This window comes from Hypanus sabinus, chromosome 24 (genome assembly GCF_030144855.1).
Source record: "Hypanus sabinus isolate sHypSab1 chromosome 24, sHypSab1.hap1, whole genome shotgun sequence".
Classification (NCBI taxonomy): Eukaryota; Metazoa; Chordata; class Chondrichthyes; order Myliobatiformes; family Dasyatidae; genus Hypanus; species Hypanus sabinus.
Window position 1 is genome coordinate 12,382,075 of NC_082729.1, and position 25,587 is coordinate 12,407,661.

The 25,587-nt window shown below is 42.5% G+C and overlaps 2 protein-coding genes across 5 annotated transcripts in view; one reads left to right on the forward strand and one right to left on the reverse strand.

Moving 5' to 3' along the window:
• The window catches only part of selenon (selenoprotein N), a 39,990-nt gene extending 35,158 nt beyond the window's left edge, over positions 1-4,832 (forward strand). The window contains exon 12 of the mRNA XM_059949278.1: positions 711-4,832. Coding sequence (XP_059805261.1) covers positions 711-878 — 168 coding nt within the window. The 3' untranslated portion in view covers positions 879-4,832. The remainder of the gene's footprint in view (positions 1-710) is intronic.
• Positions 4,833-4,980: 148 nt separating this feature from the next.
• Positions 4,981-25,587, reverse strand: part of si:ch211-15d5.11 (nuclear receptor coactivator 7) — a 104,303-nt gene continuing 83,696 nt past the window's right edge. For all 4 annotated transcript variants that reach the window (XM_059949277.1, XM_059949275.1, XM_059949274.1 and 1 more), the window contains exons 11-16: positions 21,051-21,210; positions 14,936-15,058; positions 12,098-12,250; positions 11,054-11,149; positions 9,096-9,169; positions 4,981-7,021 (exon numbers count right to left, since the gene is read on the reverse strand). In XM_059949277.1, the coding sequence (XP_059805260.1) occupies positions 6,886-7,021; positions 9,096-9,169; positions 11,054-11,149; positions 12,098-12,250; positions 14,936-15,058; positions 21,051-21,210 (742 nt within the window). In that variant the 3' untranslated portion in view covers positions 4,981-6,885. The remainder of the gene's footprint in view (positions 7,022-9,095; positions 9,170-11,053; positions 11,150-12,097; positions 12,251-14,935; positions 15,059-21,050; positions 21,211-25,587) is intronic.

A 25,587-nucleotide genomic window follows, 5' to 3' on the forward strand; every position in this document is an offset into this window, starting at 1 on the left:
ATGTAGGAAGAAATGAGGTTTATTTTCAATAATCAACTAGACACTTTCCATCGTCTCAGAATAGAGACATAGAAAAGTACAGCACAGAAACACCTAGTCCCTGCTGAGCCATTTAAACTACCTTCTCCCATCAACCTTCACCAGGAACCATAGCCTCCCATACCCCTCCCATCCACATACCTAAACAAATTTGCTTAAATGTTGAAATCAAGCTTGCATGCACCGCTTGTGCTGGCAGTTCATTCCACACTCTCACGACCCTCCGAATGAAGGAGGTTCCCCTCACATTCCCCTTAAACTTTTCACCCTTAACCCATGACCTCTAGCTGTAGTCCCAGCCAACCTCAGTGGAAAAAGTCTGCTTGCATTTACCCCATCTATACCCCTCAATTTTGTATATCAGTATCAGATCTCCTCTCATCTTCTACATGCTAAGGAATAAAGTCCTAGCCTATTCAATCATCCCTTATAACTCAGATCCTCCAGATCCAACAACATCCTTGTTAATTTTCTCTGTACTCTTTCAATCTTATTTGCATCTTTAGGTAGGTGACCAAAACAGCACTCAGTACTCCAAATTAGGCCTCTCCAATGTCTTATACGACTTCAACATAACATCCCAGAGGTGTCGTGTCTGCCGTGTTCCTGTTCTGATTGGGTTTGATGTGGTTATTTGACTTTGGTTGGTGACCTGTGTTTGCTTTTAATAGGTTCACCACATCAATGCAAACTATTTCCTTGATGTCACTTCTATGAAGCAGGATGAGATGGACAAGGGCCTCTTCATCTCTTCACGGTTCGAGGACCCTTCCACGGCAGCTTATGTACAATTTCTGAAGGAAGGACTGGAAAAGGCCAAGCAGTTTGTACCGTCCTAACTATGAGGAACACGTCAGGAATGTGGTTCAGACTGACCGCACTGCTGCTTCCCTACAGGCCTTGATGCACGGTCTTCACCAATAATTCACCCAGGAAACCAGGCCACGTGGGCTTCAGCCACTGAGAAAACGGACAACGTTTTTGTTGCTGAAATGTCTGTGTGCATGAGTGAGCAGAGGCATGGTATGTGTTGGAACATCCCCCTGCTGCATCAGGTGTTGAATCCATCAGTTGTCTATGGAAATGTTGGTGGAAACTAGGAGGACTGAGAAACCAAATGATTTTTAGATGCTGAATGTAAAACTCTCCCTGTCCCATTATTAGTCATCAAAAAAGATGAGAATATCCTATTTCAACACTTTTAGGGTTACTTCAGGAACATTATTTCCATCTTGTTTTCTGCTTAAAATTAAGTGAACACTGGTAGGCCCCAGAGCTTATTGAGACATGACTCCGAGTTTCAAACTTGCAATACAGTAACCTTAAGTGTCTCATTCCTTGCTTTCACATCCTGCAGCGCTGGTGATGTCCAGTTGCTGAAGCAGTTCCAGGGGGAGGAACTCATACCCCCTTCCCATTCCCTCCTGTGAAACATACTTCCATATCCCTAGGATCTCAAGGTTAGCTGGATCTTTGACCAATCAAGCTTGAATCTTCCCCTCCCTGTCATCCCCATAAGTCATAAATATGATTGGTGGTGCGGCTGAATTTCTGGTCTCGTTATCTTGTCTCATTTCCTGTTTGAAGAGATCGTGCTCTTCCATATGCAAAGATTTAACCCAGTATGTAGTACCTTCTAGCTTTTCAGCAAGAGGGGAGGGCAAGACAGAGAGAGGACTAAACACATGGTGTCAAATGATCAATTTCCTTAAAAGAGACTTTCTAACCAAAGACCACTTTTTTTAAAAAAGCTAAGATTCAGATAAGTATGAATTGACGCAGAAGCAGAATATAGGCTTGGCTGTGAATTATTCAAATGCCTTCATTCTGAACAGAGAACAGTACAGCACTGAAACAGACCCCTTGGCCCTCTCTGTTGTACCGAACCAGCTAAAAAGGAAATGAAGAGACACCCAAAACTAATCCCTCCAGCCTACACACATCCATCTGCCTATCCAAATGTCTCTCAAAAGCCTCTAATACCATACCAGGTATCTACCACTCAGTAAAAAAAAACTTACCCTCACATCCCCCTTGAACCTACCTCCTCTCACCTTCAATGCATGCCCTCTGGTGTTACCCTGGGAAAAAGATACTCCCCGTTTACTCTACCTGAGCCTCTCATAACTTTATAAACCTCTATCAGATCTCCCGTCAGCCTCTGCTGTTCCAGAGAAAACATCTTAAGTTTATCTAGCCTCATGTGATAGCACATGCCCTCTAAACCAGGCAGCATCCTGGTAAACCTCTTATGCACCCTGTCCAAAGCCTCAACATCCTTCCTTTAGTGGGGCAATCAGAAATGTATGCGATACTCCAGATGTGGCGTAACCAGAGTTTTATAAAGTTGCAACATAACCTCTTGCCTCAATGCCTCAACTAGTAAAAGCAAGCATTCCACCAGCTGTCTTAACCACATTATTGACCTGTATAGCCACTTTCAAGGAGCTATGAACTTGGACCCCAAGATCGCTGCTCAGCAACATCTCTTCTGTTTGATGATGTTTGAAAAAGAAGTCAAAAGTTTAATAACACAAAATTCATTAAGCCCATCATTATCAGGCTTGCTGAAAATAACTTATTTCTTTTACAATGGTCAAATTTTTATTAACGTTTTAAAAAATCCTTATTAAAAATCAGTATTCCTTGTAGGGCATCCCATGTTTGAATATCCCTTTGTTTAAATGCTTTGTTTAAACAAAGTCTCCCTGTTGGTGGTGAGTTTTTTTATGGCCTGAAATTAAATGTCTGTCAGATCTGTTCACTTCTCTCTTTATAATAACTTTACATCTCTATTCAACTTTATTCCAGTTTTAAAATCTGCCAGTCAGGCCTGGAATGATGTGTGCTAGTCTGTTTTTGAACGAAACTGAATGATTAGAATTGAGGACGTTGGAAAGTCTCAACTTAAGGTTTATTTGACAGGTGGGGATGGGATATGGGAGGTTAGTCCCTTTAAAAAGGCCCTTCAACTTCAAGGTAGGAGACAAAATAACCCTTCCCTGATATAACATGGAACAAACTCCACTGAATTGTAACTTAATTCTTATGAACAGGAGAGTATATTTAAAATTCTGCACACTTCTCCAATTTAATTCAATTATGTAGAAAATAAACAGTGCATTAACTAAGAAGCCTAGTTCAACCAAACCCATCTCCAATAAATCAAAAATTACAAAGGAACACACTCAGAATGCTGGAGGAACTTAGGTGAGGCAGCACCTATAGAAAAGATTTGTTTTGAGCAGAAACCCTTTTTCAGGACTGAGGGGGATGGGAGGAGATACCTGAATAAAAGGGTGAGGGGAGGTTAAGCCAGTTGGGTGGGAGAAGTCAAGTGCTGGAGAAGATAGAATGATTGGAAAGGAGAGCAGACCATAGGAAAAAGGGAAGGGGGTGAGATGTAAAAGATCAGAGCAGGGGGGGAATAAAGGAAGGGTGGTTTCTTCACGGAAAGGGTGATGAAGAAAATTATGAAGAGTTTTGAGTAAATGAAGCCAACTTTTAGAATCTGTAACCAGAAGACCCCGTTTCTATGAAATATGGGAGAAAAGACAGGAGATGAGCAAAGCCTATTTGGAACAGATGTTTGAAAAAGGCAAAGTTTATTGGAACCTTTGGTTCTTTTAGCCTAGCTTCAGAATGATAAGTAAACTGGAGGAACTTTCTACCATTCTAGTAATGGAGTCATTATCCAGTGACATCAGACCGGAAGCTGGGGATAGGAGAACAAGAGTTGAAGTGCTTTGGGAACAGGTGATCCAAAGTCCTCAAGTTTTCCCTGAGCCATTTCATATCTGTCCCAAAATGACAGAAATCTTAATTGATTTAAGTAAATCTATACTAAGTGCTTTCACCACTGCCCGAAAGACTGCTGTGACCACATTAATACTTGTCTGTTAACAAGGGAGCCTGGCTCACGTTCCTGGATGTTTAGAGTCATAGAAAAGTACAGCACCAAAACAGGTCATCTCGTCCGTGCTGAACCATATAAACTGCCCACTCCCATCGACCTACACTGGGAGCACAGCACTCCACACCCCTTCCATCCATACACCTCTCCAAACTCCTCTTAAATGTTGAAATTGAGCTCACAGCTCATTCCACTTTCACAGCCCTCGGAGTGAAGCTCCCCCTCATGTTCTTATTAAAGTTGTCACCTTTCACCTTTAATCCATGACCTCTGGTTGTCGTCCCACCCAACTTCAGTGGAAAAAGCCTGCTTGCATTTGCCCTGTCTATACCCCTCATCATTTTGTATACCTCTATCAAATCTCTCAATCTTCAACTCAGGGCAGAAATCCATTCATCTGTCCTAATCCATCAGCATATACTAAATGGGATTTTATCCACGGGATAGGGTCTTCAATGACGTGAACATCAACTAGTTTTATAAAATCCAGGTACACTGCCAGTGTGGGTATATGAAAGGCAAAGGCATACCACTATCCGACTTGCACAAGTGCGAAAGAGCAGCCAGGTCTACTTGCAACCTGAACAGACATTTGAATAAGGTAAATGGAACTGTGCCTCAAGGCTTTCTATAGGCAGACTCATGTAATTTAAAGGCTGTTCCCTGGCCAACCATTACTGTTCCTATGCAAAGATGGCTTCTCTTTTAAAACTATTTTATCAAATCTACAAAATACTTATAGTCCGAGGTAGATAGGTTTGACGTTTTAAAATTTGACCTCATTTTATACATTTACAGATCCAGTATTATTTTGTACACTGGGGATAAGGGTATCAGAAGTGGCTGTGGGGAGAATCCAGATCTGGTCATCTAGAAGCCAAGGTCAAGAATGGCAAAGGGTGGTTCTCCTTTTCTCAGGAGCCGCATTTATGAAGGCTCTTCCCCAAAGCCTGCTAAAAGGACTGGGTTCAGCCTGATGCCCAGCGAGCTGCCCTTGAGAAGGAACAGCCTGATGCCATCCCTTGCTGAATGAATCAAAAAAAAAGCGACAAGAATCCAATTCAAGGCCTTTTAGAAGAAAGCAAGAGCTGTGAAATGCTACGGCCGACAAAAAGTTATGACCCTAGTTCTACAATAGATTAGCCTAGAGAGGCTCAATTTGAATTTAATGCAAAATTTAGATTTATTTATCACATGCAAGTCAAAACAAACTTATTACTGCTGCCTCCTTTTGGGATTTTATCTCACTGGGCAAGGAAAGTATATCCTCAGCTACATAACTGCAATCCATTGTGCCTAACCTACTTGCTTGTAACTGGAACACAACTGCATCTCAACACTTAAATGTTCCAAGCAATTCTAACCACAAATGTTAGATCATTTACTCCAAAAACGATGAATATTTGGCTCCTTTGAACTGCAATGAGTGCGATGGTTTAGATTTACACTCAGTGGCCACTTTATTAGGTACACCTGCTTGCTTTTGCAAATATCTAATCGGCCAATCACATGACAGCTACCTAGTGCATAAAAGCATGTAGACATGGTCAAGAAGTTCAGTTGTTCAGACCAAACAGCAGAAGGGGGAAGAAATGTGATTCAAGTGACTTTCACCATGGGATAATGGTTGACACCAGATGGGCTGGTTTATGTATCTCAGAAACAGCTGATCTCCTGGGATTTTCAGGCACAGAGCAGGGGTTACCTGGACCCTTCTCAGTGAACCCCAGATTGGGGACCCCTGCTCTTAGAGAATAGTGTTGGAGGAAAGAACACCACCTAGTGAGCAGCAGTTCTGTGGTCTTAAACACCTTGTTAATGAGAGAGGTCAGTGAAGAATGGCCAGACTGGTTCAAGCCGACAGTAACTCAAAAGCCCACGCAATACAACAGGGGTGTGCGTAAGAGCCTCTCTGAATACACAACGCGTCGAACCTTGCCACAGGGGCAGAAGACCATTTCAGATTCCACGCCTGTGCCCAATAAAGCGGCCACTGAGTAGGTCAACAGCTCAATAAGCAAATTTGTACAGTAACTACTTCTGCCATTGAGGATGTACTGGTCTTAAATACCAAGTAATCAATCCATGGACAGAGATGATAGTTAATGTCACATAGCAAACATTTTCATTTGAAAATTGTATCTTTTGGGATTGTTGAGTTATTTCAGTAAAGCGAATTTAAAATGGCAATGGACTCGGGTGTTTAACAAGGAAAAGTTCTTTAAAGCTTGGATAACACGTGCATGTAACTTTGGTACTTAATGCTTGAAGTTTATTTTTGTAATGATTGCAGTTTCCAACATTAAATCACCTATACCTCTTTGATCCAATGCAGTGATTTACAATCATAACGTATTTATTACGAACTTACAGACAGATACACATTTAACAATTCTCACTTTAGTCCTCGGTAACAGGAGATTAAGGCCGTGTAATCAACATGGAATACCTCTCCTGTAACAAAAATATACACAGTGATCAACTAGTGGCAAAGTGCAAGTCAGTAACCTTCCTCACCCCTATGCTTTGCTTGGATATTATATCAATACTATGAATAGATTTTCACATATTGCACAAGCAGGCTGATGCTTCAGTTCAAACTACATCCAGTTTCATTTTGACAGTGCAAGACCATCTTTCTAGATGAAGTGGGTAAATTGCATCAGGGTCCCCTGAGCTACTGGGGACAAGGTGTCCACCTGCTCACATACTAGGAGTTAACTTGTCCCTTCTTTACTAAAGAAATGCCCAGCTACAGACAATATAACAGTCTGTTTAAAGTGGGAACAGCAGGTCCTGTTCCTTAAAACTATCAGTGCACAAATTGGAAAATGGGCCTTGTGCCATTTCCTGCAATAGCCCCCCCCCCCCACCCCCAGGTGCTTCATGCATCAGTAGTCATCAGCCGGTAGACTCAGGAGGTTGGTGCACAGCTAGCGAAATGTCCACACTTCAAGATCCTGCACCGTGAAATCTTCGGTTTTCGACAGAATGGAGTTGTTGAATGTTGTACAAGGGTTACTCCTTCCATGATTGAGATCTTCATCCAACCACAAACCAAAACGTCCACTTAACAGAAGGAAAACATTACAAAAAAGTTTCTCAGTCAATTTGGATTGGAAATACTGAAAAGAAAATATTGGCTCAGTTTGACCTGCCAGACATCTTCCTTGTCTGCATTTCAACAACTTCTATATTCTTCAGTTAATATTCTCACTAACTCAATGATCAGATAACCTCATTTACAGTTTTACCCTCTCAGACACATCTTTCTTCCCAAAGGTTAAATGAGCTTTAAGTTCTGACATGGACCTTTTACTGTTTCTCTTCCGACAGATGCTGCCTGATCTGTTGAGCATTTCCATCATTTTCTGTTTTTAAAAAAAAAATTTTTTAAACATTTTACTCCATTGATGCAGGTGAGCTTGTTTCAGAACTAAAAGTATAGTCTGATTAGGCCTACCCGTTGTTGCCAAGATGAACTTACTGTTCATTGTGCCACTGGCATTTAGGGCAACAGTGAAGTCCTCCACCTGTCTGCCCTTGGCCACACACAGATGTAGGAGGATTCTTCATTGTTGTTTCTGCAGCAGTTTTGTTTGAACAGCCAGGCTTGTTAGTCCCAAGTTGAACAGCTAAACCCAAGAGGGCCGATGGACCACTCTTATTCTGGCCTTTACCCTTTGACCTGTTTGGCAAAAGCCAAAGCACAAGGTCCTCACTCTAGTTGGCAAGACTGCTGCATTTCAGATTCTGCACATTCAAAAAGGCAGAGTGATTTAATGCCTTGTAGTTGCTGATTGAATGGAATCTGAAGGGGGAGGCAAACATCTGAAGGACATGCAACACCAGGAATGAGATGTGGGCTTTGGACTATATTCTCCCCTCCTCTGCCTACTCCGCAAGGCGCGTCTTTCAAGCAATGCTCTGTAAAGAACTTGGAGAGGATGGTTCGCATTAGGACACAGACAGCCCACAGCAGGGGTTCCCAACCTTCTCCCCCCCACCCCCAAAAGATTCAAATATATTTATTGTTTAAATTATTATATAGTATACAACCCTGAGATTCATTCTCTTCCATCCCCCCCCCCAAATCGCAAAACAAAGAAAACCATGGAACCTGTTCAAGAAAACAAACATCTAATGTGCAAAAAGAAAAAAAGACAAAAATCAAAAGACTCCAGACACTCAGTTCTGCTCAGTGCAATTCACCCAAAATAGCAAAAAAAGTGATCAGAAACATGCATGGACCCCCTACCATCAAATCAGGGGTCTGTGGACCCCAGGTTGGGAACCCCTGTTCAAGAGGCAAACTTATTCCCATACCAGACTAAAGTTCAAAGGTGTATCATTCAAATTAAAAGGCAGCGATAAATACATTTAAACCAATGCTGCAGCAGTATATCCCAAATAATTAGTGACATATACCTAACTGGTCAGGCAGCATCTGTGGAGAATGTAACAGTTAACATTTCAAAGTCACTGATCTTTCATTAGAACTCCACTATCTGTATAAAAATGGATATGTGTCAACTTTTTTCAAGACTGGCCGAATGCAGACTCATCCAAACACTGCCCTTTTAAATAGATTTTCCCAGTTAGGTACAATCCTCCAGGAGGACCACAACCTTGTCGTGGTTTTGAGGTTTGTATGCGTCAGTAACCCGGAGAGCTAATGTTGGCTGGAGTCAGGGCTTCATGGTTTGTCTCTTGGTGGGGTCACTCACGCCAAACAGACCAAGAGTGGTCCACCAGTCCTCCAGGTTGGTGGCTCAGCTTAGGGGCAACTTACAGAAACAGAAATGTAGAATCCTTCTACATCTGAGCATGACGGTATTCCTGAGTCTCCATCTGGGACTTGCATGATTGACAGTAGTGAAAACTAGAGGAAGCTACTGACACGACGAAGGAAGCCCTGAACACAGCCAGAGATGGAGGGCCTTCAAAACTGCCCTAAATGCCATCAGGATAACAGGCAGCAAGTAGTTAGATATAATAGTTGGTTAATGGTTTCGTAAGTATTTGGTGTCCTGAACAGGCAATGCTGGGAACTGAATGCCTTCTTCCTCCAGTTGCAGGTATGCAACTTAAGCACCTCCCCACCATCAAAAAACAGCAGAAATCATTTTCCAGAAGAAGGTACCTGCCACCTCCTAATGCCAGCGAGTCCAAGCTTCCTTTTATGAAGAAAGAATTCTCCCCAGTCCACTGAAAAACCTGGAACACAAATGTTTCAAAAGCTAGTTCTTTCATGAAAGGGAAAAAACTTCTGTCAAGACATTACACAAAATGCTGGAGGAACTCAGCAGGCCAGGCAGCATCTGTGGAAAAACAGTACAGTCAACATTTCAGGCCAAGACCATTCTTCAGGATACAATCACTTCACAGTCAATGGAACTTTTTTGAAATGTGTTCACTACTTAGCTAGCAAAATAATTTTTCTTTGCCTGTTATTTGCTTGATATTGATCTAGAAAGAAAAAGGACCCATTTATTTTATACTTCTCAACTAAATCTCCCCCTCAATCTCCTTTAACTCCACCATGGATAGTCCCAGGCCCAGCTGTTAAATGAGGGGGAGATTTAGTTGGGAGGTATAAAAACCTAGAACTATAAAAACACCAACAGAAGCTCGAAAGACCTCATTGCTGGGAAGGGAAGAATCTTCAGTCTCCTTCATCAGGGCAGGAATTAAATCAGTCTCCCCTCAGTTTTAATTTCCCACTCCTGGCAACCTTTTAATGACTGTGCGCTTATGCTACCATATCCTTCCCGTAATGCAGTGACCAGAACAGTACATCCTATTCATGTGGTGGTCTAGTTAACGTTTCACTAAGAAAAGAATTGCAGATGCCAGAATACTTCCAGCAGGATTTTAAAAAAAAACTAGGTTTGAACAGTTCAAATACAACTGCACGTGTTCTGAACCTAAGCCAGGGAAAAGCATCGTCCATGCCTTCAGTCAATTATTTTATTTACTTAGCGACAGAGCCAAGTAGGCCCTTCCAAGTCACACCAACAACCTCACAACCCTGGTTAACTCTAACCTAATCATGGGACAATTTACAATGATCAATTCACATATCTGCAAGTCTTTGACCCGTTGGGAGGAAACCAGAGCTGCTGGGGAAATCCCCATGTATTCCACAGGGAGCACGTACAGGGACTGCTTGCAGAATGGCACCAGAACTGATCTCTGCACTCTGGAACGCCCCGAGCAGTAATAACGTCACGCTAACTGCTACTGTGGCACCCTATCCCACCACCATCAGCAACTTGTGAGCCGTGCACTTGGGGATCTCCTGTTGGTCCAGTCCGCTTGGTGTGTCGTCTTGGAGGAAAGAGACTGCAGATGTTAGGCAGTGGAGCAACAAGCCATTTAGAACCAGAATCTGGACAAACTCAGTGGGCCAGGCAGCATCTGTGAAGGGAAGGGAATGTTTTGGATTGAAACGCTGCATCACAAGTCCTGAATCAAGGCTTTAACAAGAAACCATCTCTCCCTCACCCTGTCATAGATGCTGCTCAACCCACTGACTTCCTCCAGGAGATTGTTTGCCCTCCGATTGTATCATCTCCTTTTGCCCCTTCTGTCTATCAAGCTTGTCCTTCAGTAGCTTCCTAGAGCCTAGAAACTTCCTCCCTCAGTCACACTGATTTTGACAAAAATAAACAATATAACATACAAGTGCTGGAGGAACATGCAGCATGTTCAAAAAGACAGTAAACAGTATGCTTCAGGCAGACTCTTCATCAGGACTGGAAAGGAAGAGAAGGATCTTGGCTCGAAATGTCGACTATTTATTCATTTCCATAGATGCTGCCAGACTTGCTGTTCCTTCAGCATTTTGTGTGTTGCTTTAGATTGCCAGCCTCTGCAGATTTTCTTCTGTTTGTGGAACAACTTAAACATGGCCCCCATCCGTAGATCAGATCATACATCACAAGGAGTTCCGTTTCGAGCCCAGTTGCTGTCTGGGCAGACTTCCAGAGAGCCGTCACTGATCTTTGATTTATAACCAGCAGGGAGAGTCGATAATGGAAAAAGAAATCCACATTACATTTGATCCAAATGTCCAGAAGCAGACTTTGATGAACATACCTTAAAATCCAGGTTAAAAGTGTACAGAAACGTTTCTCCTGTCCCAAAGAAATGGTCACTTGGCCTTGGGGGATGTGAAGTCAAAGCACCAAACACCTATAATTATAACAGGGTAGTTAGGCTCTTGTAATGCGCATTCAGTTCCTGGGAGTTCACATCATAGAGAACCTCACGTGGTCCCTTAAAGTCAGCTCCCTGAACAAGGTGGCACAGCTGCACCTCCAATTCCCCAGGAGATTGAGGGAAGCAAGGTTCCCCCCACCCCAATCTTAATTGAATGTTACAGGAGTGCTATTGAGAGTGTCCTGACAAGCTGCATCTCCACCTAGCATGGGAGCAGCCAAGCATTAGACCAGAGGTCCTACAAAGGATTGTGAAAATGGCTGAGAGGATCATAGAAGTCTCCCTACCATCACCAAGGACATTTATCAGAAGCACTGCATACTCAGGGCCTTTAGTACTATTAAGGATCCCACCCATCCATCCAGAATCCCTTTTAATGCACTGTCCAAGTCTATGGTGGAGGCAGATACACCAGTGAAATTTAAGAGACTACTAGACAGGTATCTGGAGGAATTTAAGGTGGGGGGGGGGGATATATGGGAGGCAGGGTTTAAGGGTCGGCACAACATTGTGGTCTGAAGGGCCTGTACTGTACTATTCTATGTTCAACTTTCTACCATCAGGCAGGAGACTCCGATGCACAAAAACAAGAACAGTCAGCATGGGAAATGGTTTCTTCCCTCAGGCCATTAGGCTTCTGAACCCCCTGCCACATTTCATTCAAGGTGTCATCGGTTAATCTGTCCAATACCTTACAATATTTAACTTATGCACTTTAGTTTGCTATGTATGTGTGATTCATCTGTAGATTTCATCCTCACCTTCACAAGTTATTGTGTTGTGTGTGATACAATACTGTTTTACACCCTGGTTTGGACAAACATTGTCTCATTCGATGGTATAGAACTATGTAGTTAAATGAAAATAAACTTGACTAGACCTTATGCCAGAGGAAGTAGTTGCAACATCAATGTCGCTTACCTGTCCGCAGGTATCTTTTATAACCAGCAGTACTGGCGAGTCAGTGTTAGCTACTTTGCGGTACAAGGTCTTTAGGCTGAAGCCATGCAAGGACGTGCTGAATGCCAACTGCCACGGATGGCCCACTGTACTGGGTGGGAGATACTTGGAAATCTACAGATCCAGGGAGAATTAAGATTAAAGTGAACAGAAAACAAAAGACATTATTGGGACAAACATCACTAGGACGGGTTGTGGAAACCTATTCACTTTTAGCTGCCACTAAATTGGTCATGGTCGAACTGACAGTTCCTTGGGAACACCCGATTGAGGAGGCATTTGAATGCAAGAACGCCAGATACAAGGAGCTGGTAGAGCAGAACCAGGGACAGGGGTGGGGGGCCCAATGCGGGCCTATAGAGGTGGGATGTAGAGGTTTTGCTGGCTTCTCACTGTGAAGAATCTACTTTCTCTTTGGCATTGCAGTGGGTGTAAGGGAAAGCCATCAGGGCCATCACAGAGGCTCATGAGCAAGCCTCCAGATGGCTGTGGATCAAGAGGTAGACCCACGGATCAGTGCTGCTGGGTCACAAGCCTGATCAACCTTGGCCAGGTTGCCTGGGCAAGAACGTCTGATGTTGAAGGACCCGAAATACCCAATGGCCCCTGGTTACATCACTGACGACATGTCCCAACACATCCTAGGATGTACTTCAGCATCAGATTTATTTATTTATTTTAAAAGGCGCTTTCTATCATCTCCAGCTCAGTAGTTACTCGGGAATTTCATAGATCCAGAAAATCTTGCAGATCTTTGGACCTTCCACAATTTTAGATAAAAAGTATGAAGAGTTGGTGGATTCTGTCAGTGATTTCTGTCCATCATCTTTCAAGGACCTGAAGCAAGCAACAGCTGATGTGCCAACTTTCACTTTGGGAGAGCAGACGTGGATCTTCAGATTTCAAAATTGGCCTTTCAAAATTCAAAAGGTTTCAATAAGAACTCGCCCACCTCCCCCCCAACTTTTTCTAAATTCCAATGAGTACAGGCCTGGAGCCTTCAATCACTGCTCATATGATAACCGCTTCATTCCTGGAGTCATTCTCGTGAACCTGCTCTCAATCCAGTTTGTCAATACTTTAGAAGGAATTTCTTTGGCTGCTCAATTAGACAAAGGCCGAGATAGAGTGGGTGTGGGGAGGACTTTTCCTTTGGTGGGGGAAGTCTAGGACTGGGGCACAGCCTCAGAATAGAGGGGCTCCATTTAGAACAGATGAGAAGGAATTTCTTCAGCCTGAGAGTGGTGGATCTATGGAAGTTGTTGCCACAGGTGGCTATGGCCAGTATCATTGGGTATATTTAAGGAAGAGGTTGATAGATTCTTTATTAGTCACGGCATGAAGGGATACAGGGAGATTGCAGGAGATTGAGGCCAAGAAGGAATATGGATCAGCCATGATGGAATGGTGGAACAAAATCATGGACGAAATGGCTTAATTCTGCTCCTATATGCAATAAATAACAGAATACAGCAATGTTGGAACCATCTAGAGCAACACCACTATCCCCCTCCCCCCCAAGTCTTTTCCATGGCTCCTTTGACTTGTGCTAGTAAACCCAAGTTCACAATCATATTCCAAAAAAAGAAAAATACTTACAATGCACTCATATCTATCAAGACAATTTCTGCCAGATTTCTCCTCCTTCTCAAAGTGCACCACTCACCTTGATAACTTAGTATGGAACTCCTTGACAGCAGTTAGCAAGTTTTTGATCTTTGATCACAAGATACCAAAGCACAATTCTGTAATTTAAGAGTGGTTTCTTAATTGAGTCATACAAACACTTTTAAGTCTGGCAGCGTCTTTGGAAAGAGAAATTGAGTTGATGTTTCACAGTGAATGCTCTTAATTCTGTTTCTCTTTCCACAGGTGCTACTTGACCCGAGAGTTTGTAGCTCTTATTTTTGATCTCATTTGCAGCATCAGCAGTTTGGTTTTCAGGTTGAGGGCACAATGTGAGCCTCTGGTGGTGGGGTGTAGAGGTTTTGCTTGCTGCCTGCTGTGCAGAAGCTACTCTCCCTGTCAGGACTATCAGAGAGGCTGCTGAGCGAGCCTCCAGGCGGCTATGGATCAGGTGGTGTGACCCGTGGGCCAGTGCTGCTGGGACACAAGCCAGGGCCTGATCAACCCTGGCTGAGAGTGTCTGATGTTAAAGCCCAATGACCTCAGGCTACATCACTGATGCACGTCCTAGCATGTATGTCAGGATCATGAATTCCTTCAGCAAATTTAACTACTTATCTTGACATTGCTCTGCCTGGGGAAGAAAGCAATATCAGGGCAAGGTGTTAAGGTGAGATGAAGCAGAGGGGAAGCTCACTCAACACTCATGTAGGCCAACTGGGCCAATGGCCCATTTCTGCAAAGTAATTTAGACTAAGTCACACAATATGGCTTTCACTTGCAATTTTCATCTTTCAATTTATTAATTTCTTAAATTCTGAAGTCCTATGTCAAACGATTTCACTCCTCAATGATATTTCCAACAATTTATGATATTGTTTCCTTGTTTAAACAGTACACTGTTGGCGAGATGGACAAGATCCGGCAAAAGAACGAGAACATTAGAAATAGGAGGAGTCGGCCATCCAGCCCATCGAGCCTGTTCTGCCATTCAATAAGATCACGGTTGATCTGACCATGGACTCACCTCCACCTACCTGCCATCTCCTCATAGCCCTCAATTCCCCGACTATCCAAAAATCTACCCAACCTTGTCTTAAATACATTTATTGAGGTAGCCGCCACTCTTTCAATGGGCAGAGAATTCCACAGAGCAACTTTAATGTGTCATACCTTCTCTACGTGGAAAGATTCCATTAAGCTGCTTTTCCCCTGAAGAACAGGTGCCATGTTTTCAAAGTCTGGATCAAAAATATCTTTCAAGTGCTTCAAGTGGTCATCCTCCTCCGTTATAATCTGAAAAAAAAAGCACAGATTTCAAGTGAGTAGCTATTTACTTTTAGAATGTTCAGACTATCACACTTCCAGAGCACTGCTGGAGAAATATTGATTATTGGAATCCAGAGACACTTATCTACAATTCTGTGGCTACATTTACAGCACGAGTATAACAATACTGAAGTGTCTAGTCCATAGACATTGTACACATAACAGTAGTGGTTTGAGTAACAATGTAATTTCCTTCCCAATATTCACAGATCCAAAAGAGTCCATTCAGATGAAGCAGTATTTCACTTGCACCTTTTCCAATTTAGTCATTACGTTTAGTGCTCTCAATGTGATCTCTACCCAGCCTAGTTTGACAACCGCATTGCAGAGCACTGCTGTTGAGTCCACAAGGGTATCGAGTTTCTAGTTACCTGTCACTTTAACACTCGACCCACTTCTACACTGTCTTCAGCTTCTGACATTGTTCCAACAATGGCCAATGTAAGCTCAAGGAACAGCACTTCATTCTTTATCTGGATAAATGAATTCCTGAGACAAGAGACTAAATTGTATCCCTTCACCAACCTCCATTTCTCCAGGGAGATTATTGTATCTTCCTGTTTTAAGTTTTTTGTTTCTCCTCTGTCTTGGAGAATTTTTCTTTAAAAATTGTCAATGATAGTTTTGGGATCTACACCTACCTTAGGCATTCCCGTGTTCTCTATATGATCACCACTCTCTACAACTTATAACATGCATTGTTTTCCCATTTTTCCAGGGCTTACAAAAAAGGACTTGCCCTGTGACAAACTTTCTCTCACCATTGACCCGATTCATTTATTAGGACACAGCACGGAATAAGCCTCTTCCGACCCTCTGAATTGCACTGCCCAGCAACTCTCGACTTAACTCTAGCCTAATCACAGGACAATTTATAATGACCAATTAACCTACCAAGTGATACATCTTTGGACTGTGGGAGGAAACCAGAGCACCCAGAGGAAACCCACACGGTCATAGAGAGAACGTACAAACTCCTTACAAGCAATGGTGGGTACTGAACCTCGGTGTCCTGTACTTGGCCTTGCCATTTCTATTTTTTTTTAAAGAATTTTTAAGCATCATTTTCTATTTTTGTTTAATTTGAAATTAGTTGATGAGAAATCCCATACATTTGCAGATTATAGACAGCATTACTTTTCTGTGGTGAGATTTTTGATGATTCATTACCCTATTTGGATCCAAGTGAATGCCTGCACATTAAGTCATAGTTCCCAGGTCAGAAATAGTCATAGAACATGACAGCACAGAAATGGGCCCTTTGAACCATCTAGTCTTGTGCCGGACTGTTATTCTGCCTAGTCTCATTGACCTGCACCACAGCCCTCCTTACTCACCCCAAACCCTAAGTCTGGATATACCTATCCAAGCTTCTTAAATAATCTAATCGAATCTCCATTCAACCCTGCCCTTGTCAGTTCTTTCTCACACCACACCAAGGGAAGAAATTCCCCCTCAGGTTCCCCTTAAATGTTTCACCTTTCACCCAATCTCAATAGAAAAAGAATGCTTGCATTCACCCATCTACATACCCCTCATTCAAATCTCTATCATCTACCCCTATACCTCATTCTCCTCTGCGTCGGAGAATAGAGTCCTAACCTGTTCAAAAGTCGTCACTAGATATTCTGCATGTGCTGGAAATCCAGGGTAACACAGGAGATCGGCCAGCACCTATGGAAAGAAACAGAGTCAAATGTTTCAGACCAAGACCCTTCAGGACACATGAAGGGTCTTGGTCCAAAACACCAACTCTTTATTCCTTTCCATAGCTGCTCCCTAAACCTTCCGAGTTCCTTCAGCATTTTGTCTGGGCTAGCCTATTGAAAGGCTCATCATTTGAGGAGCATTTGATGGCTCTGGGCCTGTACTCACTGGAATTCAGAAGGGTAGGGGTAGAACCTCATTGAAAATTGAAAGGCCTCAGCGTGGATGTGGAGAGGATGTTTCCTGTGGTGGGGAAGTCCAAGACCAGAGGGCACAGCTTCAGAATAGAGGGGCATCCTTTCAGAATGGAGATGAGAAGGAATTTCTTTAGCCAGAGAGTGGTGGATCTGTGGAATTCTTTGCCACAGGCAGCTGTGGAGGCCAAATCATATGCAAGACAGAGGTTGATAGATTCTTGATTAGTCAGGGTGTTAAGGGAAATGGGGAGAAGGCAGGAGATTGGAGCTGAGAAGGAAATGGATCAGCCATGATGAAATGGTGGAGCAGACTCGATGGGCCAAATGGCCTAATTCTGCTTCTATCTCTCACGGTCTTTCCCAACTCAGATCCTCAAGTCAAACCTTATTGATATATTGATTCCTCACCACTCCCCCCTCCATGTTCTTGATACTTGTTGCTTATTTATTATTTCTTTGTGTTTGCACAGATTGTCATCTTTTGCACATTTACTGCTTGTCCACCCCGTTGAGTGCGAACTTTCATTGATTCTATTGTGCTTCTTGTATTTATTGTGAATGCCTGCAAGAAAATTAACCTCAGTGTTGTACATGGTGACATGTACTTTGACAATACATTAACCTTGAACTCATTAGCTGAATGGCCATGCAATTTCCAAGCAAGTTGTTCACATCTAGCAAAGTTCCAAGCAAATTTATTATCAAAGTACATAAATGTCACCATTTACAGCCCTGAGATTCATTTTCCTGTGGGCATACTCAAGAAATCCATAATAGAATAATAACCATAATGGAATCAATGAAAGGCCACGCCAACTTGGGCGTTCAACTGGTGTGCAAAAGACAACATGTTGTGCAAATATTAAAAAGAAAGCAACAAGCAAGCAATAAATAGAGAACATGAGAAAGAGTCTTTGAAAATGAGTCCATAGGTTGTGGGAACATTTCAATGATGGGAACCTGTCACCTGCTTGGCACTGTCGGAGAGCTGCGTTCAACTTGGCATCACTTCCCCATCTCAAACACTCTTTTTAAAAAGTCACTTTCTGATGGTTAATTCATCACATTTTCTGAATGTTCCAACGAATGAACCTTGCGTTCAGATGGCTGCCGCTGGGGACTCATGCCTTAGCAAATTTATTCCTTCATGAACTTCATTGACAGACCTTCGCTAATCATTACCGGCAATTTAGGTGGAAGGTCCAGCAGGCTTGCCCAGAGCCCATGCCAGTGGAGTACAACTGAAGTTAGACGGTGCAACTGAACTACTACTTGGCAACAGTCCAAAATATACTACTTTCAACTCAAATAGTGAGTGACTTGATTAAAGTCTGGAAGAGGACAGGTTGTTTCCTTGCCCTATTTTAAATAGCCCCTGAACAATAATTTACACTTTGAACCCATTGCCTTTGTTAAAGGCAGTAGGAAAGGCCAGGTCATGCTCTTTTCTTGCTGCTGCCAGCAGGAAGGCGATACAGGAGCCTCAGTACTCTCACCACCAGGTTCAGGAGCAGTTATCACCCCTCAATCATCAAGCTCATGAACCAAAAGGATGATTTCACTGGCCCCATTATTGAAGTGTTCCAACAACCCATGGACTCACTTTCAGGGACTTTTTATCTTAAGTTCTCAATATTTATTATTTCTTTTTGTATTGGTGCAGTTTGTAGTCTTTTGCAAACTGGTTGAACACCCAAGTTGGTGTGGTCTTTCACTAATTCTATTACAGATTTATTGAGTGTGCCCACACACACACGAAAATGAACCTCAGGGTTATATATGGTGACATATATGCACTTCAATAAATATATTTGAACTTTGCAAATTACCAGAGACCTGCAAATAGGGGGTGATAATTCAATCAGACTTCCAAAATTACAGGCACGTTTTCATGTGTCTGCTTATTCCAGCACTTTAATGTTAGTTGGTAGTCAGCTGTGCAACACTCCTACATCACTAGTAAAAATAACCAAACACTTGTGCAAAGATTGGATATTCACTGCAGTTCAGAGATGGAAGTAAAACACAGGACAGTGTTTACTCTGGGACATGGATCTGGGCTGATCAGCCACAAGGTAACGTTGCAGCTCTGGTTAGACCACACTCGGAATATTGTCCTCAGTTCTGGTTGCCCCATTTATAGGAAGGATGTGGAAGCTTTAGAGAGGCTGCAGAGGAGATTTACTGGATGCTGTCTGGATTGGGGAGCATGTCTTAGGAGGCTAGTCTGAGCCAGTTAGGGCTTTCCTCTTTGGAGTTATGGAGAATGAGAGGTGACTTTTTAAAAAAGTGTACAAGAGACATCAATCGGACATCCAGAAACATTTCCCCCCCACAGGGTGGAAATAGCTAATACCAGGGGCATAATTTTTAAAGTGATTGGAGGAAAGTATAGTGGGGAGATAGTTTTTTTTAAATAAAAAAAGTGGAGGAAGATACATAAACATTTAAGAAACTCTTAAGATAGGTACCTGGATGATAGAGAAATGGAGGACTATGTGCAAGGGAAGGGTTAGATTGATCTTAGAGTAGGTTAAAGGGTTGGCACAACATTGTGGGCAGAATGGTCTGTTCTGTGCTGTAATGCTCTATGTTCTATTGTCCCTGAGGTTTTCCCACATCACTGACAACAGTCGCATCACCAACACTGACTGCACTTCACTGTAACTGGTACTTAAGTTACAACTCAGACCTTTTGTACCTCAAGCTTTCACAGTCAATTTAAAATTGGAGCCTAAAATTTGGCCGTGGAAGCCAAATTATTGAATATATTTAAAGAGTTAATATTTTATGTTAATGTTAATATTTCATATTATATACACAGAAAATATATTGTTTGATTAAGCCTTGATCATTTAAATAATTCATTACAGGTTATATGTAAAAATACATGAATTGCACGATCACGATTCTACCAAGCGATTCATGCACGTACCTCACTTAAAGTAAACATGAAGTCAGACTCACATTTCAGACTCCCATGTCTTCCTTTGAATTTGTCTAATGTTTTGAAGTTAAAAAACAACAGAGGTTGATAGGTTCTTGACTAGTCAGGGCATCAAAGGTTATGGAGAGTAAGCAGGAGAATAGGGTTGAAATGGATAATAAATCAGCCATGATGGAATGGTGGAGCAGACTCGATTAGGCAAGTGACCTAATTCTTTGTGTTATGGTTTAACATATTTTGAGACCGAATAAATAGGCAAATTTCACACAGAAAATGCTGGAGGAACTCAGCAAGCCAGGCAGCATCTATGGGGGAAAAAAAAGTACTATCGACGTTTTGGCCTAAGATGTCAACTGTACTCTCCCCCCCACCCCCCCCCACCCCAAATAGACGCTGCCTGGCCATTTTGTATGTTATTTGGATTTCCAGCATCTGCAGATTTTCCTCATTTGTAAATAGGCCACATGATTAGATTAAGCAGAACCAGAACACTAAACTGATGTGTGACAGTAGTTAAGCATTCTAGTTGGCCAAGGAGAAACTGCCTCAAAAGCCAGTTTCAAAATGAAATTTAACCGTTTGCCAATTGATCCAATGTTTCGTTCATTTTACCACAGCTAATATCATAATTTGACATGCATTTGTACACCTTACCTGAAGGGTTTATAATTGTCACTTGTACCAATACAGTGACAAACTATTGCATGCCATCCGTTATACAAGTGACCTGAGGTAGTACAAGGCAACAGGATGTAGAATAAAGGGTTAAAATTATAGAAAAAGTGCAGCAGACAGACAGCAAGATGCAAGGACATCAATGAGGTTGGCTGAGAGGTCAAGTGCCCATCTTATCATACCGAGTGGTTCTATAACAGAGCAGGATGGAAGTTGTCCCGAGCCTAGTGGTACATACCTTCAGGTCTTTTATCTACTGCCCTCAGGGTTGGGGGGAGGAGAGAATGTACAGGGTGAGTGGTCTCTGATTCTGGTGTTCGTAATTCAGCATCTTGCTAGTGCGCTCTGGCCGGCAATGAAAGTATGAACAATGTCTCATGGATGGACATGAGATAACCTGTATCTACGATCCAGAGAAGATGATTTGACTCACCTCCCAATCATCAAACAGTCTATCAAAAAGCTTCTCATTCAAGGAGAATGGACACTTGACATCCAAGAGAACAAAGTCATCTGCACGAGTATCTCCCATTCCTTCAAATAGATAAATATCAGGTCTCCAGTGCTTCAGGTATTTGTGGAATTCAGACACGCTGAAATGACAGAACAGGAAATGGAAGTTGAATATATTTTCTTTGGCAAGTTTTTAAAATCAAAGTACATATGTCACCATACACTACCATGAGATCATTTTCTTGCAGACATTCACAGCAGAATAGGGGTTCCCAACCCTTTATGCACCATAGACCAATACCATTAAGCAAGGAGTCCATGGATCCCAGGCTGGGAACCCTTGCCATAGAACAAAGAAATACAATAGAATCAATGAAAAACTACACATAAACAAAGACTGACAAGCAAAGTGCAAAACCATACAAATAAAGAAATAAGCAATCACAAATACTGAGAAAATGAGTTGTACAGCCCTTGAAAGTGAGTCCTTAAGTTATAGAATCAGTTCAGGGTTGAGGCAAGTGAAGTTATCCACATTGGTTCAGAGTTCCTGAAACCCAGTGGTGTGGGACCCAAGACTCCTGTACCTCCTTCTTGATGGCAGAAGCGAGAGGAGAATAGGGCCTGGACGGCTGGGGTCCAGGATGATAGATGTCGCTTTCTGTGGTGCATCCTAGCAATCCAAAATGCATCATAACCAATTCACTGCTTTTGAGCTGCAGTTATTCTCGAAATACTGGAAATACAGTCAAAACAACCATTACCATAATTGGATTATTGGGTCATTTAAGGGGGTAATATTAGAATACTGGCAACCTCTTTGGTATTTGACATCATTCATGGATAGGAAAGGTTTTGAGGGATATGGGCCAAATACAAGCAAATGGGACTAGTTCAAGTAGGCAATTTGTTTAGCGTGGACAGGTTAAGGAAAGGGGGCCGTTCCATGCTAGATAACTACTTAGCACTATGAACAGAAAGGGGGCAGACAGGGTTTAAGTCTCTTCCTTAGGCTGCATTGGAGTCCAAGTCTTAACAGTGAGATTTCAATCATGTAGTATTCTTTAAAAGAAACACTCAAAAGTTTATGCTCGCAATTGGAGTGCCAACTACAGGATGCTTTGCAGTAAAACTTCTGGCAGAATATTAATACAGACTGGAATTTTGGCGATTTCCATTATTTGCAGAAAATCAGATTACTATTAAGAGAGTTCATTAATAAAGAGATCTACATACAGAGAAACCAAGGTATTCAAAAGAAAAAGATAGTATTTTTGCCATTTACTACAAAATAAGGAGAATATTTTTAAATGGCAAATTTGAAAAAAATTGTACATTCAGAAACAAGCATACAAGTTTTAACTTCAAGAAGAAAGCAATTTATGCTTTTTGAAGAGTTTCACATCTCAGGAATCCTTATTTGCTATCTGGGTACCTTAAATAATCATTTGGAACAGTTCTTGATGTTTTTGGATAAAACAGACCTTTAGTTTGCCTCCAACCTCTCTACTATTAGCACATAGAACCATAAAGAGCAGTACAGGCTCTGCCTCAAGATCACAAGACAAAGGAGCAGAAGTAGGCCATTCGGCCCATCGAGTCTGCTCCACCACTCCACCATGAACTTAACTATTCTCCCGTCTACTTCCAATTTTCATCTTTTTTCCCATATCCCTTGATACCCTGACTAATTAGATACCCGTCAATCTCCTCCTTAAAAACCCTCATGAGACTGTGAACACTAATACAAGCATAGTCTATGATCAATCCAAGTCTTTCCTCTTACATAATCCTCTCTTACCCTTACATCCGTATGCCCATCCAAGAGTTTCCTAAATGTCCCTATTGTGTCAGCCTCTATCACCACTCGCAGTAGTGGATTCCAGACACCGGCAACTCTTTGGCAAAACTTTACCTCTCATCTCCCCTAGACCTTCCTCTATTCACCTTAAAAAGGGTGCCCTCTGGTATCGACCATTGGGAGAATGATGCTGGCTGTCCACTCTCTGTATGTCTCTCAATCTCAGACACTTCTATCAAGTGGCCTCACTCCCACCTTCATTCCAAAGAGAAAAGCTCTAGCTTACTCATCCCTTTCCCATTAGACATCCAGGGAGCATCTTGGTATCTCATGGTGAGAAGATGGAGGTACATCTCTACCAAAGGAGGTGCAAGGCACTCCTTCCCTCTGCTAGCCTGCAGGTCACCCTTGGGCAAGGTGTAGCACCTGCTTAGCCCCCTCAGTCAGGGCCACTTGAAGCCACGTGAGCAGGTGGTGGATGGTCGTATGAGCAGTTGGACCACATCACAAGTCCTGGTTATGCGGCTCCTGATGCCAGGCATACAATCTCAGGGGAGTATTGATAATGTCTGGGGTCACCCCCCTTAAAGTCACTGCCCAGAAGGCAGCAACATCAAGCCCCATCTGTAGAAAAAATTGCCAAGAACAATCATGCTCATGGAAAGACCACGATCGCCCACGTCAAACAACACAAACAATCCAGGTAAATATCTTTTCTAAAGCTTCCTCATCTTTCCTATAATGTGACCACAACTGAACATCATCCTACAGTGTTATTTAAACAATTCTATAGAGCTGTAACATTACCTTGGATTCTTGAACTGTCTCCTGACAAATGAAGCCCAGCACACCATATGCCTTCTTAATCACCCCATTAACTAGCTCAGCAACTTTGAGGGATCAATGGACTTTGATCCCAAGATTCCTCCACTTCTCCACATTACCAAGAATCCTGGCATTCACCTTTTATTCCACCTTTCATTTTCTGACCAAGATAGATCTCCAACCACACCCTACTCCATCAGTGTCACCAAGAGGACATTGCCACAATCATCATGAGGAAATGCTGCAGATGGTTTGGGTACATGATGAGAAGAGGCCAACTCCATAATCAAAACAGCATTTCATTGGACCCCTGTAGGGCGGAGGAAATGCGGGAGAACAAGCACAATTTAGCTCCGTACCCTAGAGGCAGAAACGGGGACCCTGAACTACACCTGGGACACTATAAGAAAGATGACCAAGGACAGTCAGAAATGGAGGACCTTCATTACTGCCCTAAACACCAATGCATAACAGGCAATATCTGACTAATGGGCTTAACGCTCAATCTTCCAAAGTGTAACACTTCACACTTCTCTCCGGACTGAACGCTTTTTGCCACCTCACCCAACTCTACATCCTGTTGTAACCTACAGCAACCTTCCACACCATTTTCAACTCCAACCTTCGAGGCAATTAACAACTTGTAATGGAAGCCTGCAAACTCTCTGCTGCATTTACAAAAAGGAAAGCAAAACAACTTTAGATCGTTCTACAGTAAGAGGAGACCATATTACATATCTAATCAAACATCAGACATTGCCAGAAGTCAAATGAGGATTAGTAATAGCTTCCATTTAATTAAACATCAGACATTGTCAGGAGTGGTCAATTTCCTTTAACAACTTCCGTTTACATTGCTTGCAGCAAAAGAGTTTACATATTGCTATTGCACCAAGTCGATCAAATAAAATTCATCTCACGTCTAGACTTGCACAAAGTGCTCTGATTGAGTCCTTCCTGTAACCCTGAGCGAACAATTTATTCATTTCTTCATAATGAGATTGATGCACCATCAATAACTCACTCTGAGACATAAAAGCGAGATATCAGCTTTTATTGATTGGAAGAAGGAACAAACAGTGAGTGACCACCAAACTATATCCTGGAGACTGAGAGACCGGGCTCAGGTCTCAATCACCTTTATACAGGGGTCTGTGGGAGGAGCCACAGGAGCAGTCAGCAGGGGGCGTGTCCACAGGGGTCTGTGGGAGGAGCCACAGGAGCAGTCAGCAGGGGGCATGTCCACAGGGGTCTGTGGGAGGAGCCACAGGAGCAGTCAGCAGGGGGGCGTGTCCACAGGGGTCTGTGGGAGGAGCCACAGGAGCAGTCAGCAGGGGGGCGCGTCCAGACAGGTATATGTAGTTCACCACAGAGATGCAAACTCAATTCCCAGAACTTACGAGATACTATACCAAGCTAATCTTTAAAGCCATGATAAAACTCAATTAATAATACTCCTTCCTTATTTTCTTAGGAACTGCTTGCTGTAAATTGAGCTGCAAATAGAAGACTTGTGTCAATTTAATCACAATTAGGTTTAATACCTTGTGAAGTTTGTTGACTTTGAGGCAGCAGAGCAGTATAATACATAATAGAGAAAAAAATGAATTTCATTAAGTTTATATTTTAAACTGTTAAATTAAATAAATAGTGCTAAAAAAAAGGTAGTTTTCATGGGTTCAATGTCCATTCAGAAATCTGATGGCAGAGGGGAAGAAGCTGTTCCTGAATCATTGAGTGTGTGTCTTCAGGCTCCTGAACCTCCTCCCTGATGGCAGAGGGGAAGAAGCTGTTCCTGAATCGTTGAGTGTGTGTCTTCAGGCTCCTGAACCTCCTCCCTGATGGCAGAGGGGAAGAAGCTGTTCCTGAATCATTGAGTGTGTGTCTTCAA